At 38.7% G+C, this 18,028-nt stretch overlaps 1 protein-coding gene and 1 pseudogene across 2 annotated transcripts in view; one reads left to right on the top strand and one right to left on the bottom strand.

The window, feature by feature from the left end:
* Nucleotides 1–16,602, bottom strand: part of PPIL4 (peptidylprolyl isomerase like 4) — a 38,948-nt gene extending 22,346 nt beyond the window's left edge. For both annotated transcript variants that reach the window (XM_075554400.1, XM_075554401.1), the window contains exons 1-7: nt 16,446–16,602; nt 8,988–9,055; nt 8,839–8,903; nt 8,252–8,369; nt 5,181–5,323; nt 4,557–4,653; nt 3,587–3,703 (exon numbers count right to left, since the gene is read on the bottom strand). In XM_075554400.1, the coding sequence (XP_075410515.1) occupies nt 3,587–3,703; nt 4,557–4,653; nt 5,181–5,323; nt 8,252–8,369; nt 8,839–8,903; nt 8,988–9,055; nt 16,446–16,515 (678 nt within the window). In that variant the 5' untranslated portion in view covers nt 16,516–16,602. The remainder of the gene's footprint in view (nt 1–3,586; nt 3,704–4,556; nt 4,654–5,180; nt 5,324–8,251; nt 8,370–8,838; nt 8,904–8,987; nt 9,056–16,445) is intronic.
* LOC142453070 (large ribosomal subunit protein uL30-like) lies at nt 6,999–7,691 on the top strand (annotated as a pseudogene).
* Nucleotides 16,603–18,028: the final 1,426 nt, after the last annotated feature.

The raw sequence follows: 18,028 nt of genomic DNA, 5'->3' as shown, positions 1-18,028 counted from the left end.
AATCCATTAACAACGAGAATTAAAAGAACATAGGATCCAGCTTGAAAGCATTTCTACTAGCCAAATCTTGGGCAGGTTGATGAACGTGGTAGAGTTGGAAAAGCACCACTTTGATTTGGTCAGGCAAGGGGAAATGAGTGAATGAGAAATCTAGAGGGAACGTTTAATAAAAATAAGCTATTTGCAAAGGTCTTAAAATGCTTTTAGACGGCTTCTAAGCTGCCAGGGAAAACAGAAACTGCAATGGAGACAGCAGTCAGTGGATCACCTTGACCAGGTAAGTGATCAAAATGATCATCTTGCCATGAGGGCAGATGGATATTGCACACCTCCAGCTGTAACATCTGAGAAGGACATAACATCCTGAAGTGGTATTCTGAAGAGGGATGTAAAACTTGAATTTAATCAAGAGGCAATAGTAGAGAAACTCAAATTGAGGAATATTTTATAAAAATAAATGACTTGAATTCTTCAAAATGCCATGAAAAATAAATATAAGGAACTTTTCCGGATTAAAAAATACTAAAGAGACATGACAACTAAATGTAATATATATGACAGAAAACAGAGTGGGTTCAAAACTGAAGGAAGCAAAAGCTACATTATTATTCAGGTTTAACATACAGAAAAATAATAATAATATATAATATAGTAATAAGTCTTCAAGGTGGAAAGGGGAGAGTAGTGGAGGGAGGGGATAAAAGGGAACTGATATCAGAGTTCAAGAAAAAAATGTTTTGAAAATGATGGTGGCAGCAATTGCATAATTATGCTTGATCTATTGAATTATGGATTGTTATAGTATCTGTAAGAGCTCCCAATAAAAAGATTAAAAAAAGATTATCAAACTGACAAAATAGAAATATGTACTGTAATTTCTATCAATGTTAAAGTTCCTGATTTTGATGACTGTTGTATGAAAATGTAAGATAATATTGCTGCTCTTAGGAAACACAGTGATGTAGAAGGTAAATACACACTGACATACACACATACAGAATAATATATGTAACTTAGTTTCAAATGACCCAGAAAAAACAAAGGCAGGTGTATGTGTATCTATATTGTGCAAATATAGTGTGCATTTTGAACAAAATGTTCAAAATTAGTGACTCTGGGTAAAAGATACATAGAAGTCTCTATTTTTTTTAATTAAGTTGGAAATTATCTGAATCAAAAAGTTTAAAAAATGTTAGTTCACTTTCTCCTGGCATAATGTGTTCTTGTCAAACTCTAATGTTCTTACAAGTTACTTATTCTTTTTACCCAAAGCATTTTTTTACATCAATTACTCTTAATAGAATTTGTCTTAATATTAAGTCATTCTGGGTCAATGACCTCAGGTCCAGAATGTGCTCCTTGAAATTAGCATTTTCAAGGATTTTTTTCCCCATCAAAGTATTCAAGAACTTAAGTACTATTGAGTCTCAGCTTTGACCATTGGTGACCCTATGCACAACAGAACAAAACATCGCTCAGTCCTGTGCCATCCTCACAACTGTTAGGCTTGAGTCCATTGTTTCAGCCATCTATCCTTCCATGGTGTCAATCTCTCTCCAGAAGGGTCTTCCTCTTTCTAGCTGTCCTACTACTTCACCAAGCACGCCGTCCTTTTCCAAAGACTGATCACTCAATAACATACCCAAAGAACATGGGACAGAGTTCCACCACCCTCCCTTCAAAAGAACATTCTGGTTTGTTTGTTCTTCTGAAAGTCATGATATAGTCAATATTCTTCACCAGGACCATAATTTAAATGCATTAATATTTCTCCAGTCTTCTTATTCACTGTCCAGATTTCATATACAAGAGTTGATTAAAAATACCATAACGTGTGTCTGCCACAGCTTAGTCCTCCTCAAAGTAACATCTTTTTGCTCTTTAATACTTTAAAGAGGTACAACAGATTTGCCCAATGCAATATGTTGTTGGACTTGACTGCTGCTTTCACGAGCACTGATTATGACTCAAAGTAAAATGAGATCCTTGACAGCCTCACTCTTTCATCCTTTTATCGTGATGCTATTGGTCTACTTGTGAGGATATAATTCTCTTTACATTGAGTTGTAATCCACATTAAAGGAATCTAAGCAACACCAGGAACTCACTGCCATCACAGTCGATGCCAACTCACAGCAACCCTATAGGACAAGGTAGTACTACACTTGTGAGTTTCTGAGACTGTAACTCCTTATGAAGTAGAAAGCCTAGTCTTTCTCCCATCAAGTAGCTGATGGTTTTGAACTGCTGACTTTGCAGTTAGCAGCCCACTGTGTAATCACTACACCCACCAGCACTCCCATTTGCAGCAGTCCTCAACCTGTGGGTCGTGACCCCTTTGAGGGTCAAATGACCCTTTCACAGAGGTCGCCCAATTCAAAACAGTAGCAAAATGACAGCTATGAAGTAGCAACGAAAATAACGTTATTGTTTGGGGGTCACCACCACACGAGGAGCTGTATTAAAGGGTCTCAGCATTAGGAAAGTTGAGAACCACTGCATTAAAGGATTAGGTTTCAGTATCTATTCATTCAGAGTGGTAAAATTAAAATGTTTTTAAAAGAGATCACAGTTCTGAAAGTTCTACCATATAAAATAAAGATAATGAACTTTTAATTGTTATCCATTTATTCAAATATTTTTTGAAATCTAATATATGATTTTTGTTGTTAGTTGTCATCAAGTAGATTCCAGCTCGGGGTGACTGTGTGTACAGAGTAAAACTGCTCCTTCGGTTTCTAAAGGTGTGATCTTTCAGAAGATCACCAGGTCTGGCTTCCAAGGTGCCCTGGGTGGGTTCAAACTGAACTTTTTGACTAGTAGTTGAGTACTTGACAATTTGCACCACCCAAAGACTACTATGCAATGTTGTTGCGTGATCAAGTCAGTATAATTCAGAGTGACCCAAGGTACAACAGAAAAAAATACTGGCCAGTTCTGCACCACCATCACAATCAGTTCTGTGTTGGAGGCCATTAGTATATCACTGAATCATTGTGATTGGTATGCACATCCTACAAAAAGAAGAAATAGGAAAGCTGCATGGAATAATTTACTGAATCCCCAAATGACTTCATACTGTTAGGAATATAGAATAAGGACATAATTTTTGGGTTTCTACCATGTTTATTTTATCCTATGACTACTATCCTACTAATTAATCTCAATACCTTAGTAGAGTGAACAATTATTTCTTAGTATATGCAAAACTCAATCTAATCAACACTCTCTAAAAGCAAAATAAGATAAATTATTGAAATTTCACTAACATAATTATTTTTTAAGATGGAAAAACAGTTTTACTAAAATGTGACATCAACAAGGCATCCACAGGAATGCAGAATGTCAATAGAGTTCCGCGGGAAAGCAGAACAGATTCTATTTTCTTCAAGATTCATTAACATTCTTAAGTTAAATAGTCACTTCTAATTTTTTAAAAAGATACTTGACACAATACTGACAGTAAAACCAAATGTACTTATTTTATATGCATTTAATTTAATCCAGGAAATAATTCCAAAAATCCATAAGGGTACGTATTAGCTATAATGCACAACAACTATTTGAGCAAAGGTAATGATCTTACCATTTCTAACAGAATAGCTTGAGTTTTGGCCTCTTTTTCTGCTTTTATTTCTTCTACTTCTTCAGCTGACCTTCCTTTGAAATCATCAATTTCTTCATCTGCTCCTATTCGACCACTCTGTAAGGTAAAAGGTATATACATATATATGTGTTCCTTTTACACACACACACACACAGAAATCTGAAAACCATAGAAAGCATTATGCTTCATTCTTAGTTCCATCAAAAATGTTAAAACATCAACTGAAAAATTTACAAATGTGTGAAAACTGATTAAAATTAATTCTATAGTATTAACCAGGTAGAATTTCTAATTTGCTCCAAAATAAAAATAAACATGTATACAAATTTGGTTAGTGTATAACTAAGTGCTGAATGCAGAAGATAAATAATCTTAAAAAATTTAAACCTGACATAAAAACTGATTCAGCTTTGGGAATGCCTCATAGCAACAATTCATACCTTCAAACATTTGGGGCATAGCAATTGTACAATACTGCTTGATGTGATTGAATGATATAATAATATATTTGTATTAACTCCCAATAAAATGGTTTTGAAAATTTTTTTTAAATTATATTTATGTATCTGGGAAGAGAGTCTGTTTCACAAAAAGTCCTTTGTTTTAGACTAGTTCCAGATTATCCCCAGGTAAAACACTCCCCTACAAGAGGACAGTTTAGTACAACCTTGAAAGTACAAAAAAGACATTAAGTGTTCACATAAGCTTATAGAGCTAAGGCTGTTCTGGTAAAATGTAAACTGAAGAATATAAATCAATGAGTTGAAAAGATAGCTATGAAAATTAATCTCTGAAAAAAATTAATATCTCTGTGGATAAGTTTTTTTCTAGAGCAACTAATAGAGCAAGGAAACAGTTCTTAAAAAGTAAATTTTAATAAACTAAAGAGATAAATCCTTGCAAAACATTAATAAGCGTGTATATTTAATCCCAAGAGGGTTCTACTTACATCCAGTTGTTCCCTTGTGGGTTCTGGTGATCGATCAGGAATTAATAAATCAGGGGGATCATCAAATGGATCATCTAAAATCACTGTATGGTTTATCCTTACAAAATAAATCCAAATATTACATTTATGTTACTTCAGAGTTTATATTATACTTTTATGGATATTGTAGTTATTAGCTTAAGTATCTCTAATGCCAAAAAAGAGCTGTAAGCACTTAAATTTTATTTTACAAGGATATTATCACAGTGCACTTGCAGTTAGTATTAGTTTTTCATTTTATTGCTTTATATTTCTTATTCTGCATTACTGTAAGATATATAGTATTATGAGTGTCTAAATAATTGTACATTTGTCCTATTTTTAATAATTTGTTTTGAACCTAAATTAATGTATCAATAATTCCTCCAACAGATGCACTTATAAATTATTATAGTACAAGTATAAAATTATAAAATGTCATCTTTTTAAAAAAAATGTCCTTTTTATGAAATCGATTCTAGTGCTTTATGGTTTACATTTTAAAGTGATCCAAAAGCTAGTCCTACCTTTGTCATCCTCATTACATGTAAAACATCACTGTACTAAAATATTCTAATACTTTTAGATAGTAAATTATAAACTCACCTGATATCTTGATAAGGTACAAAGTCCTTGTCAACAAAGGTCTCATTAATTTTCTTAATTATGTCCATGCCTTCTGTTACCTCACCAAACACTGTATGAACACCATCCAGGTAATCCAGATTTTCTCCTGTAGTAATAAGAAACTACAAAGACAGACACAAAATATGTAAGCATTCATTCCAACTGAAATCAGTTACAGAATAGCAAAAACAAACTAAGGTACTATGCTTAAACACTTGTTACTAGTATTAAGTTAAAAATACAAAGCTTATTTTTTTAAATCATTTTATTGGGGCTTATAAAACTTTTATCACAATCATACATACATCAAGTGTGTAAAGCACACTTATTCATTCGTTGCCCTCATCATTCTCAAAATTCACTTTCCACTTGGGTTCCTAGAATCTGCGCATTTTCCTTTTTCCCTCCCCCTCCCTCGCTGCTCCCCCCTTTCTCATGAACCCTTAATAATTTATAAATTATTATTTTATCTTATCTTACACTGCCCGGCGTCTCCCTTCACCCACTTTTCTGTTGCCCATCCCCCAGAGAGGTGGTTATATATAGATCCTTATGATCGGTTCCCCCTTTCTTTACCCCCTTCCCTCCCAGTATCGCCACTCTCACCGTTGGTCCTGAGGGGTTCATCTGTCCTAGATTCCCTGTGTTTCCAGTTCCCATCTGTACTGCTGTGCATCCTCTGGTCTAACCAGGTTTGCAAGGTAGAATTGAGATGATAGTTGGGGGAAGGAAGCATTTAAGAACTAGAGGAAGGTTGTGAGTTTCATTATTGCTACACTGAACCCTGAGTGACTCATCTCCTCCCCACTACTCCTCTGCAAGGGATGTCCAGTTGTCTACAGATGGGTATTGGGTCCCCATCACACGTTCCCCTCATTCATGATGATATGATCCCCCCCCCACCTTTGGTGCTTGAAACCTAGTCCCCTGGACCCTTCATGATCACCCATGTTGGTGTGCTGCTTCCATGTGGGCTTTGTTGCCTCTGAGCTAGATGGCCGCTTGTTTACTTTCAAGCCTTTTAAGACCCCAGACGCTATCTCTCGATAGCCAGGCACCATCAGCCTTCTTCACCACACTTACTTATGCACACATTCGTCTTCAGCATTTATGTCAGAAGGTGATCACACAATGATGGTTTTTGTTCTTTGGTGTCTGTTACCTGATCCCTTCAATACCTCGTGTTCACACAGGCTTGTGTGCTTCTTCTCTGTGGGTGTTGTTGTTTCTGAGCCACATGGCCACTTGTTTGCCTTCAAGCCTTTAAGACCCCAGACGCTGTATCTTTTGATAGCTGGGCATCATCAGCTTTCTTCACCATGTTTGCTTATGCACACGTCTGTCTTCAGCGAGCATGTCAGGAAGGTGGGTATCATGAAATGACCATTTAGCTGAGCAAGGTGCTCTTGTATTAAGGGAATGCGCCCGAGGAGGCCCAAAGTCCACCTGCTACCCTACTACTAAACCTATAACTTATATATGCACATAAACTATATATAAACTTATATATGCACATAAGTCTATTTCCCCCATAATCATAAATATATTAACATATGTACATGTCTGTATTTAGGCTTCTACGTATGCCCTTTGCCTCCTACTCCTTTCCTCTATTTCCTTACACTTACTTCCTCTCCCACTACCATGTTCAGCCTTCATTCTGGTTTCAGAAATTCCTCTCCATTACCTTGCCCTTGGTCACTCCCTACCAGTCCTCCCATCCCCTCCCTGGCACTGGTTTTGAACCACAAAATTACAAAGCTTATTAAGAAAAAGTGAAGGAATTTCACAGAAGTAAAGATCAAACACCTGAGAAAGTTTGCCCAAAAGATGCTTCAAAAGGCAAGGAGGAAGCCTATCTATAAGAAAGCTAAGGTGTATCACAAGGAATACAGGCAGATGTACAGAACTGAAATCCAAATAGCTCAGATCGCAGAAAAGCTGGTAACATCTATGTGCCCGAAGAGCCCAAACTGGCATTTGTTATCAGAATCAGAGGTAGCAATGGTGTGAGTTAAAAGGTTCAAAAAGTATTGTAGCTTTTCCACCTTTGCCAGATTTTCAGTGGCAACTTTATTAAGCTAAACAAGGCTTTAATTAACATGCTGAAGATTGTGGAACTGTACATTGCATGGGGGTACCCAAACCTCAAGTCAGTGAATGAATTCATCTACAAGCGTGGTGGTGTCAAAATCAATAAGAAGCGTACTGCCCTGACAAATAACACTCTGATTGCAGTCTCTTGGCAAATATGGCATCATCTGCATGGAGAATTGGATTCATGATATCTATACTGTTGGGAAATGCTTCAAAGAAGTAAATAACCTCCTATGGCCCTTCAAATGATCTTCTCTACGAGGCAGGATGAAGAAAAAGACCACCCATTTTGTAGAAGGTGGAGATGCAGGCAACAGGGAAGACCAGATCAACAGACTTAGAAGGATGAACGAAGGTGTCTGCCATGATTATTTTTGTAATCTGGTCCCTTAATAAAACAATGACTGCTTTCAAATAGGAAAAAAAAAGTACAAAGCTTATATATAAACTATCAGCAAGTACAGGGATAATTCTACTCACTGCTCAAAATACTTGGGACAAACCAAGGCTCAGTCTCTTCGTGTGTAAATTGGAAAATAAACAAACCTACCCTAGTGGAGTTCGGTGCGGATTAGACAAGACAATGGATGAAATGTGACTGACTCAACATGACTGATTACAAAATCTGTAATAAATGCTGAAAGGAAGCAGGCCTCGGTATGCATATGATGAGCTCTGGGCTGTGGGGCAGTAAGGAATGTTATTCGCTTCTTCTGATTTTTCTGTATTTTCTAAACGCCTCAAATTGGCATGCATTACATATGAAAAAGCAAATAATATAGTTAGTAGGTTTTTGCTTTTTTCAATTTAGAAAAAACAGTGCAATTCTTTCTTTTAGCAAATATCTTGGATTAAATGCTCTCCTTGTTGGAGAGTTTAAAATGAGAGTTGTGTGAAGTCCTTTCAGCCCTTCATTTTTAATGTACAAGTTATCGTCTCAAGTCTTTCCTAACCTGAGATCCATGCTGATCACTGCCATTGTTCACCATGGACACAGTGCCTCTCTTCTTGTGCTTAATTCTTGGCACCTTTTCGACCTCAAAAAAACTTGCTTGATCACCATACAGTTGACTGAAAAATAGATAGAATAACATTATAAAATATAAGTAAACTCTCATAATGAAGTACAAAAGTATTAGCAGTCTATAGGATTAGCAAACAGCTCTTTATAAAGAAACATCACTATAATTCAAAATAGTCCTCTTTTTTGTTACAGACCAATGTTTCCCAAAATGGATGATCCCATCCTCTGGGATGCACTGGGCTAATCCAAGGAAGTTGAAAAGCAGATACCTACATTTTATCCTGGATTATGTGCTGGCTATAGTACAAAAATTTTAAATTGCCAGCAGGGTGTTGAATAACTTTTTCTGTAAAGGAGGCAGTAGACCAAATAAGTTGGGAACCCATGTTAGACATTTAGAGAAGCTGAAAAAACAATCTACACTTGAATTGTATTTAAAAACGCAGAGTGAGGTAGGCTAGTTATCACCGTAAGAGGCAATTTTCTTTCTACTTGCTTAGAAATAAAAGAACTTACCCAAAAACAGACTCTCCTCCACGGCCAGTCCCAGTAGGATCACCCGTTTGTATAATAAAATCCCTCTAGAATACACAGAGTATTCTGTTAATGTACAAATTATGATAGATGGTTTTAATAATAAAGAACATAACTAATATCCAACTAACCTGTACATTGTGAATAAGGCAATAATTGTAATATTTTATTTTGCACAACTTCAGGAAATTCAAGCACGCTGAAAAAAAAAATTAAAGTTACCGCAGTAGTTCACAAATGAAATTTTAAGCAAGTAAAACCACAGTTCTAAAAATTCCATTTTCATCTGGTTGATTTCAACTCATAACACCCTTAAAGAACAGAGCAGAATTGCCCCTGTAGGTTTCTGAGGCTATCAATCTTTACAGGAGTAGAAAGCCTCATCTTTCTCCCAAAGGATGATCTTTCAGCTAGCAGCCCAACTAGTAACCCACTACGTCACCAGGCAGTTAGTATAATTTAATTTCTAAATTACTACAAAACAAACAAAAATGAACAAATGTTCAAAGCCAAGAAAAAGGATATTAAGCCTAGAAAGAGAGCTAATATGAGAAACTACTTACTAGAAACAATCATTTACAGATAAAATTTTTAAAGGAAGCTATTCTGATGGGGAAAAGGGCAAACGATATATTAAAACGAGTGTATATTATTTAAATTAGGGGAAATAAAATATTCTAGAAAGCATTTCTTTTTAACAATTAAAGCGCCCTTCACAAAAATCCACATTTACCATATAACAGCTTTCTCATAAAATTCAACTGTTTATCTAAGGCAAGTTTTGGCGTACTTTTCAGATGCTGGGTATTGCTGTGCTGTTATTAATAGTTGTTGTCATGTTAGTTCCCACTCACAGCAACCCTATGTACAACAGAGAGAAAGACTGCCAGGTCCTGGGCCAGCCTCACAACTGTTATGTTTGAGTTCATTGTTACAGTCACTGTCTCAATCATCCTGCTGAGTCTTCCTCTTTTTCACTGTCCCCCCACCACCCCAGCATGTTGGTCTTTTTCAGGGACTGAACGCTCTTGATATGATGTTCAAACGACATGAGACAAAGTCTTACCATCTTCACTTCTAAATAGCACACTGGCTGTATTTCTTCCAAAACCAATTTGCTTGGGGGGTTTTTTGGTAGTCCATGGGACTTTGTTTGGTTTGGTTTTTTTTCAGGTGTTTAAAAATTTTTATTAGGGGTTGAAGTAAGTACTACCTGCCCGTCACAATTGTTATGTTTGAACCCAATATTCTTGTCCAGCACCTAATTCAAGTATTCATATGCACAGATTTTCCTCTGGCCTTTTTGATTCAAAGTCCAACTTTCACATGCATATGAGGTAACTGAAAATACTATGGCCTGAGTCAGGTGTACCTCAGTCCTCTCAAAGCAACGTCCTTGCTCTTTTATGATATGCAGATTTATAAGATCATATGCAGATGCAATGCATTATTTGCTCTCTTGACTACTGCCTACATGAGCACTGATTGTAGATACAAACAAGCCAAATTCCTTGACAACTTCAATATTTTCTCCACTTGTGAAGGGCTCCAATTATCATGATGTTACCTATTGGTCCAGTTGTGAAGACTTCAGTTTTCTTTATATTGAATTGTAATCAATACTGAAGGTTGCAGTCCCTGATCTTCATCAGCAAGTGTTTCAAATGCTCACTTTCAGCAAGCACGTCTGTATCATTTGTATATTCCAGGTTTTAAAAAAAGCCTTCCTTCCATCCTAATGCCATGTTCTTAATCATATAGCTTCTCTGATGATTTGCTCGGTATACAGATTGAATAAAAATGGTAAAAGGTTACAACCCTAATGCACACCTTACTTCACACCTTACTTTACTTTAATTCATGCAATTCTCTTGTTCCATTCAAACAATTGCCTCTTTGTCCGAGATTCCCCATGAGCATATGTTCTGGAATTCTCATTGTTCTCAATGCTGACCATATCTTGTTAAGATCCACATAGGCAATGATGCCGTTGCATTGTCAATAAAACCCAAGTAAACATCTTTCTAGTATTCTCGACTTTCAGTAATATTCTTTTTTTCCATGTCCTCTGAATCCTGCTTGACTTTCTGGCAGCATCCTCAGATGCACTGCTCCATTGCTGAACTGTTGTAATTGTTGAACTGTGGTTGACTCTTCAGCAAAAAAATTATTTGCCTGAGCTATGAATTATATTGTTCTATTATTTCCGCATTTTGTTGGGTAACCTTTCTTTGAAATGGGTACAAAAAAGGCTTTCAGTTGGTTGGCTCTCTTCCAAATTTCTTGATATAAAACAAATGAGTGCTCTTTCAGTGTTTCATCAGATTGTTGAAATGTTTCAATTCCAGGAGCCTTGTTTTTGCCTAGTGCTTTCAGTGCTTCTTCCTTCAGTACCTTGATAATATGTTACCTCTTGAAATTGTTGAATGTCAACTAGTTTTTAGATACTCTGTACTCCTTCCATTTTCTTTTCATGCAGCTTGCATCATTCCGTATTTTGCCCATTTAAACTTTTAATACTGAAACTATAAACTTGAATTATTTTTCTTCAGTTCTTTCACCTTAAGATATACCGAGCATATCCACACATTTACTATGCAAGGTTTTTTGCTTTCTTCAAGAACTGTGGTGGCATTGGACTGTTAACCACAAGGTCAACAGTTCAAACCCAACAGCTGCTCCTCAAACGACAGGTCTTTCTACCCTTGTAATAAAGTACATATTCCTCATTTTTGGTTTTCTAACTTCGGGTCTTTGCAAATTTCATTACAATACGTAGTCTTCTTGAGTTACCCTTTGTTCAGCTTTATTTCATCATTACTTCCATTTGCTTTAGCTACTCTATGATCAGACCAAATTTCAGGGTCTCTTTTGACATCCACTCGATCTCTTTCTTTCACATATTTTTATTGGTCTTTTGTTTTAAGGATCCCTGGTGATATAGTGATTACAAATTGGATTGACTGTAAGGTGAGCTGTTCAAAACCACCAACTTTCTACTCCAATACAGTGTTAGTCTTGGAAACTTACAGGGACAGTTCTACCTGTCCTATATGGTCACTATGAGTTGGCATCAACTCAACAGCATGTGTTTGGTTTTTTTGGGTTTTTTTTTTTTTTTGCTGTTTTCAGGAGCCCTGGTGGTGTTGGGCTGCTAATCATAAGGTTAACAGTTCAAAACCACCAGTGAAGTTTGTATTTTGTTTTTTTCATGTATAATGTCCATGATGTCATCCCATAGCTCACTAGGTATTTTGTCCTTAGTGTTCAATGGGTCAAATATGTTCTTGAGCTATTCTAGAAAATTGGTCTTGATCTACCAAAGTAAACCTGAGTTGTGCATACCCCATGGACATGCAGATGGATTCTGGGCACCCACTTAATTCTAGCCCCAATCCAAGAACAGTTAGTTCTGATAACATGGCCCTGCTTGATAATCACCTTCATGAAATGATCACTGAAAATAAGGGTGCTACAGCAAAGTGTGGTAAATAAAGCAGATGGTACCCAGCTATCAATCAGAATAGTTATCTGGGGTCTTAAAGGCTTGTAGTCAAACAAGCAGCCATCTAAATGAGTCGACTAAGTCCACATGGAAGAAGTACTCAAGCTTGTGTAATCCAACAATGACAACAAAATTCAAGTATGATAAAGGGAAAAGTATCAGAGCTAAAATTACAAACACCCAATTGGTAGAAGGCTATGGAGAGCAGTGGAAGCCCAAAACCCATCTGAAGAGTAACTAGTCAGATTAAGCCATTGGCAGAGAGAGCCACAGACAAGGGTCTTAAACGGTCTTACTATCAGACAGAGATCATTATAATCTTCATTGTGCTGGATCAAACTTGATGCTGGGTCAGCTGACCTCCCTACTGACCCAACCTGAATACTTGTTCTAGGTCCAAGTAACTCTTGTGTGTTCTATGACAAAAATGTCTTCCCTGATTTTTTAAATATTGAGGATTTTTTCTTTCTCATTATATGTATTTTCATCTTTATACTATTATTATTTTAGCCCTACCACTTTATTTCAATTTTTTAATTGTTTCCTAGTTTGTGAAGCAAAGGAGTGGATGCATACAGATAATAACTGATTCAAGGGTTTATAGGGAATATTGGGGTGGGATGGGAGGTAGAGGGTGAGATTTCAGGAGTAAACAATGAAGGTGGGAAGGGGAAGGAGTACTAGAACTGACTGTGATTACACAATGCATTTTAAAGGTGATTTAACCATTCGTGTGTGGGTGGGGGGCATGTTCTAAAATTGATTGTGATAATGACTGTATAATTCTTCTTGATATGATTGAACTATTGAATTGCAAGATATGTAGATTAGATGTCAATAAAGTTTTTTTAAAGGTCATGCAACCACTAAAAAAAAAAAAAAGATTGGCCTTGATAGACTTGTTTTCATTTTCTTTGACTTCAACTTGAACTTACATAGAGAGAAATTGATGGTCTGTTCCCGTCAGCCCCTGGCCTCATTCTAGGTGCTGATATTGAGCTTCTCCATCATCTCTTCCCACACTGTACTCAATTTGATCCTTGTGAATTTCATCTGGAGAAGTCTACATGTATCATTGTCATTTATGTTGTCGAAAAAAGGTGTTTGAGATGAAAAAAATAATCTGTCTTGCAAAATTCTAATATGTAATCTCCAGTTTCGTTTCTATCACTAAAACCACATTTTCCAACTACTATTCCTTCGTTTCTGACCTTCACTTTCCAATCATCAATAATTATCTATGACTCCTGATTGCATGTTTGATCAATTTCATATCAAACACATTTATGGAATTCTTCAATTCCTGCATCACTAGCTCTAGTGATTGATCCATAAATTGGAATAACTGTTCTGACGGGATTTCCTTGTATGCAGATAGATATGATCCTATCACTGGTAGCATTATACTTCAAGATAGATCTTGAAATGTCCTTTTGACAATGAATGTGAATCTGTTCCTCGTGAATTTGTCATTACTAACACAGTAAGCTATATGATTATCTAATCAATATGTTCAACACCAGTCTATTTAATGCATCTTTATGTTAGTCATTTTTGATGACTTCCAATTTTCCTAGATTCATACTTCATACATTCAAAGTTCCAATTATTAATAAATGTTTACAACTTTCCTTCTCAATTTGAATTGTGTCCTACCAGCAAATGAATGTCCCCAAAGCTTTACTCCATCTACATCATTATGGGCAACTCTACTTTGAGGAGGCAGCTCTTCCTCAGTGATATTTTGAGTACCTTTCACTCTAGAGAGCTCATCTTCTGGCACTATATCTAACAATGTTCCACTGCTATTCTTGAGGTTTCTAATATATGACATGTTTCACTACTATTCATAAAGTGTTCAGTAGCTAATTCCTCAGAAGTGAACAGCCTATTCCTTCTTCATAATAGTTTCTTACTCTGGAAGATCTGCTGAAACCTGTTCACCCTGGAGTGATCCTACTGGCATTTAAAATCCCAGTGCCATAGCTTTCAGCACCATGCACGCCATCACAGTACACCTAACAAACAAGTGGTGGCATAGACGGCTGTGCGCAGGACCATTAAACCACAGACCTTGCTCTCAAAAATTAATAGTCCAGTTGAAGAGAAAATGTTAAGCTCTCAAGGCACTAAGTTAGAGACCAGACAGTAAGAGATATGAGGCCTTTACACCAAACCAGGATACTTTAACATGAACACACATATTTATTGCTCTATAATGTTCCTAATCTGTTGTGAACCATGTCACATTTTCCATTTTATCAAAGATCCTGCTTGCATGGCTGACATCTCTCTCTCCCAACCCCACAGCACCTTCCTACAGAATCAAAGCCTCTTTTCCAATTTACAATTCCTGACAGGCACAGAGTACCCATTAAGCAAGATAAGCTCCCTTGAAGTCACATTCTTGAAAGGAGACAAGACTTGCAAGACAACAGGCAAATGTTATTATAAACATTCATTATGTAATATAAAAATACATGAGGCAGACCCAGGGGGTGGGGTGGAGGGTGGGAACTGCTTAAGACCAGGAAAAATGCCACAAGAGATCTTTCGTGATCTGAAATCTGATCAAGTACAAGTTCATCAGGACAAAAGTGAAGGGAAAAGTGAGACAGAGGCAATAGTAATGACAAAGGCATTATGATGTGAGAGAATAAAGCTGCCCACCCAAGTCCATCAAGTCAATGCTGACTCATAGAGACCTCCTGTGGGTTTCAAAGACTTAACTGCTTACAGGAGTAGAAAGCCCAGTCTTTCTTCCTGAGGCGCTACTGGTGGTTTCGAACTGCTGAACCACATTATTGCAGCTCAACGGATAACCACTACAATACCAGGCCTCCTAAGTAATGCTTAAGAGGGATAATTTAGAATGGAAGAAAGTACAAGCTGTCAGAGGCGTTTATTGTACAGCATTGTAACTACTATATTTTTACACCTGTGTAATACTTCCATAAGGAATTAGTTTCCTACGTATGCTATGCATGTTATATGAATATGCATGTTAAAAATATGGTGCTCTCGCCTGGTCTCCAGTTTCTTCTCCAAATAGCTGTCTGTTATCTTGCTAAAACAAGTTTTCCCTACCTCATCTGCTTCTAAAACCTTCACTCTGCTTGTTAAGTGTGACCAAAAATTTTTTTTAATCTGAAAACAGGGAGGTGAGATGGGTGCACAGCATGTAAATCATTAATATCACTAAGTTGTACTTGTAAAAACTGTGATGACAAGCGTTTCGTAAAGGATCAAGACTTGTATATGTATATACACAGTATTTAATTTTAAAAGCCTTTAAAGACACAGATATAAATCTTGACTCTTCTCGAAGCCGTCATCAGTGTAACTTATTCGTCTCCTGGCCTAGCCTAAATGATGAGAGTCCGCTAAGCCACTTCACATACCATTCCGTCTGGCAATGCCAAACCACTTGGCTGTTTCCAGAAAACGCTCAGCAAAAGGTTTAGAAAGGCCTCGCTCCCACACGCCTTTGAAAGCGTTCACTCAAGTGCTCTCGGCATTCCTCCTGCCGGCTGGGCTGCCCACCCCAACGTGCAAATTACTCGCCTCTGGTTTCCATGGCAACTCACAAGCCCTTCCACAACAACACAAAAGTTGAATGGGTTCCCGCGTCTATTATCCCCAAAGGAACATCAGAAGCCCCGGGAACACAAGACGCTCATCCTCCGCTTGGAGCTCAATGGACGTCGTGCCCACGGCCACCTGCTTCTCAGCAAGGCCGACACACCAAGGGAGACGTGTCACGGCACACAAGCGAGGAGAAGTCTACTGCCTAGCTGTGCTCTGTATTCGCCTACGCAGCTCAGGCGCGCGCGCGCGCACTCGCACGCACACACACACGTCCCCCAAAGCACTTCAAGACCACAAGCTTCCGTCACCAGACTGGCCAGCACAAAAACAGGGGAAGCGCTCCGAAAACCCAAACGAATTCCCCTCAAACTTTTGCAGGCTAGGCCCGCTTCTCCGCAGCCGTCGTCGCAGGCACCGAAGGCCGAGCTGGGGAGAGTCGGGAAAGTGAAGAGACAAGATGGGGGAGCCGGCGGGAGGAGCGCGGGCCGGGCCTCACCGCGCGGCCGCTCCTCGGTGTACAAGTCGATGACGACGTCGCCCAGGGTGGTCTCCAGAAGAACCGCCATGGCGCCGGCTCCACCTCAGCCACAAGCCCGGAGGGTGACAGCGGCGGCCCAGAGACGCCGACGGCAACGTCACTCTAGGCGCGACGTCTTTACGTCATCGCCCTAGAGACACCGCCCCTTCCGGCGGCTCCTTCGGACGGGCTGGGACACCGCCGTTTCCCCACCCCGCCGTTGACGTCAGGCTGCTGGACCCGCCCCCGGCACCGCCCTTTAAAGCGGCAGGGCGTCCTCTCACAGCTTATGCAGGAATTAGTCACATTTTGGTATTCCCTTGGGACTTCCTTACTCCGCTCCCCTTGCTGTTCTGTTGCACCCCTTAATGTTTTGCCTCAGTGTGGTGCGGTCAGATGAGGCGAAATTTCCACACTGTGTCTCCAGTGTTGTCCCCCGTAGTGCTATGGGTCAGTGAGGGATGTCATGACTCATAGTGGGGCCAGCCATATGGTCTTCTCTGGGCATTGGCTGCTCTGAGCAGGAATATCATCCTCAAGGGTTTGTGGGCCACAATATGCTCCACAAGGATCTACACAGAACCCCCTCCCTGGGAGACGGCAACAGAAAAGTGGGTGAAGGGAGACGTCGTACTGCATAAGACGTGACAAAACAGTAATTATAAATTATCAAGGGTTTGTAAGGGAGGGAGGGGAAAAATGAGCTGATACCAAGGGCTCAAGTAGAAAGCAAATATTTTGAGAATGATGAGGGCAACAAATGTACAAATGTGCTTGACCCAATGGTTGGTTGTATGGATTTTGATAAGAGTTGTACGAGCCCCCAATAATATGGTTTTTTTAAAGAATTTTTTCCAGCCCTCTCCCTCCCTCCCCCCCCCCCGCCCCGCCAAAAAAAAAAGAAATTAGTCACTAATATGCTCCTTATGGCAGGCCTCTCTGGAGTTTTTCATCTGTCATATCAATATCAGGCCCCAAGCTCACAGTCTTGGGTTAGTTAACAGGGAGTGCTTTCCTAATAAATTGTGCCTCGGAACTATACCCATGACAGCAGTAGTTAGTGAGGTCCCTAGGCAGGAAGCTTACCAAGAAATAGACGCAAGTCTCAAATGTCTACTGGTTTTATAGCTCTCTTTAACCTAAAGGCCCGGAGAAACTACTTTTGTTTATCAAGGGCAGGAGAGTTCTAGGGGATGGGGAAATCACAATGATTGAGGGTGGGTTGCACAGCCAATTATAAGTGCTGTCGATAAGTTGTATACCTGTGAAAAGGGGAATTTGCGAACGTTTAGATAGATATAACAACAACAAAAAAGTGTAGCTGCTCATAGGATTTGGTTCCGTGGTTTGGAAATGTAGGGCCATAGTTTGGTGGAGCATCTCAATGAATTGTTGTAATAGCATATTTGATGCTTTTGTTTTTACGTCCTCGTGGGTTGCACTGTGATACCTGGGCTCTTCAAAGCTTGCAGGTTCCATCCAAGACTCAATTGGTCTGTATTCACCAGGAGCAACAGAAATGAGGAGAGTCAAGGAGAGAAGGGTATGGACTGTGTGGTTAC

This window comes from Tenrec ecaudatus, chromosome 7 (assembly GCF_050624435.1).
Source record: "Tenrec ecaudatus isolate mTenEca1 chromosome 7, mTenEca1.hap1, whole genome shotgun sequence".
NCBI lineage: Eukaryota > Metazoa > Chordata > Mammalia > Afrosoricida > Tenrecidae > Tenrec > Tenrec ecaudatus.
The sequence above is the reverse complement of the archived record's forward strand: the minus strand, read 5'-3'. Positions and strand labels throughout refer to the sequence as shown.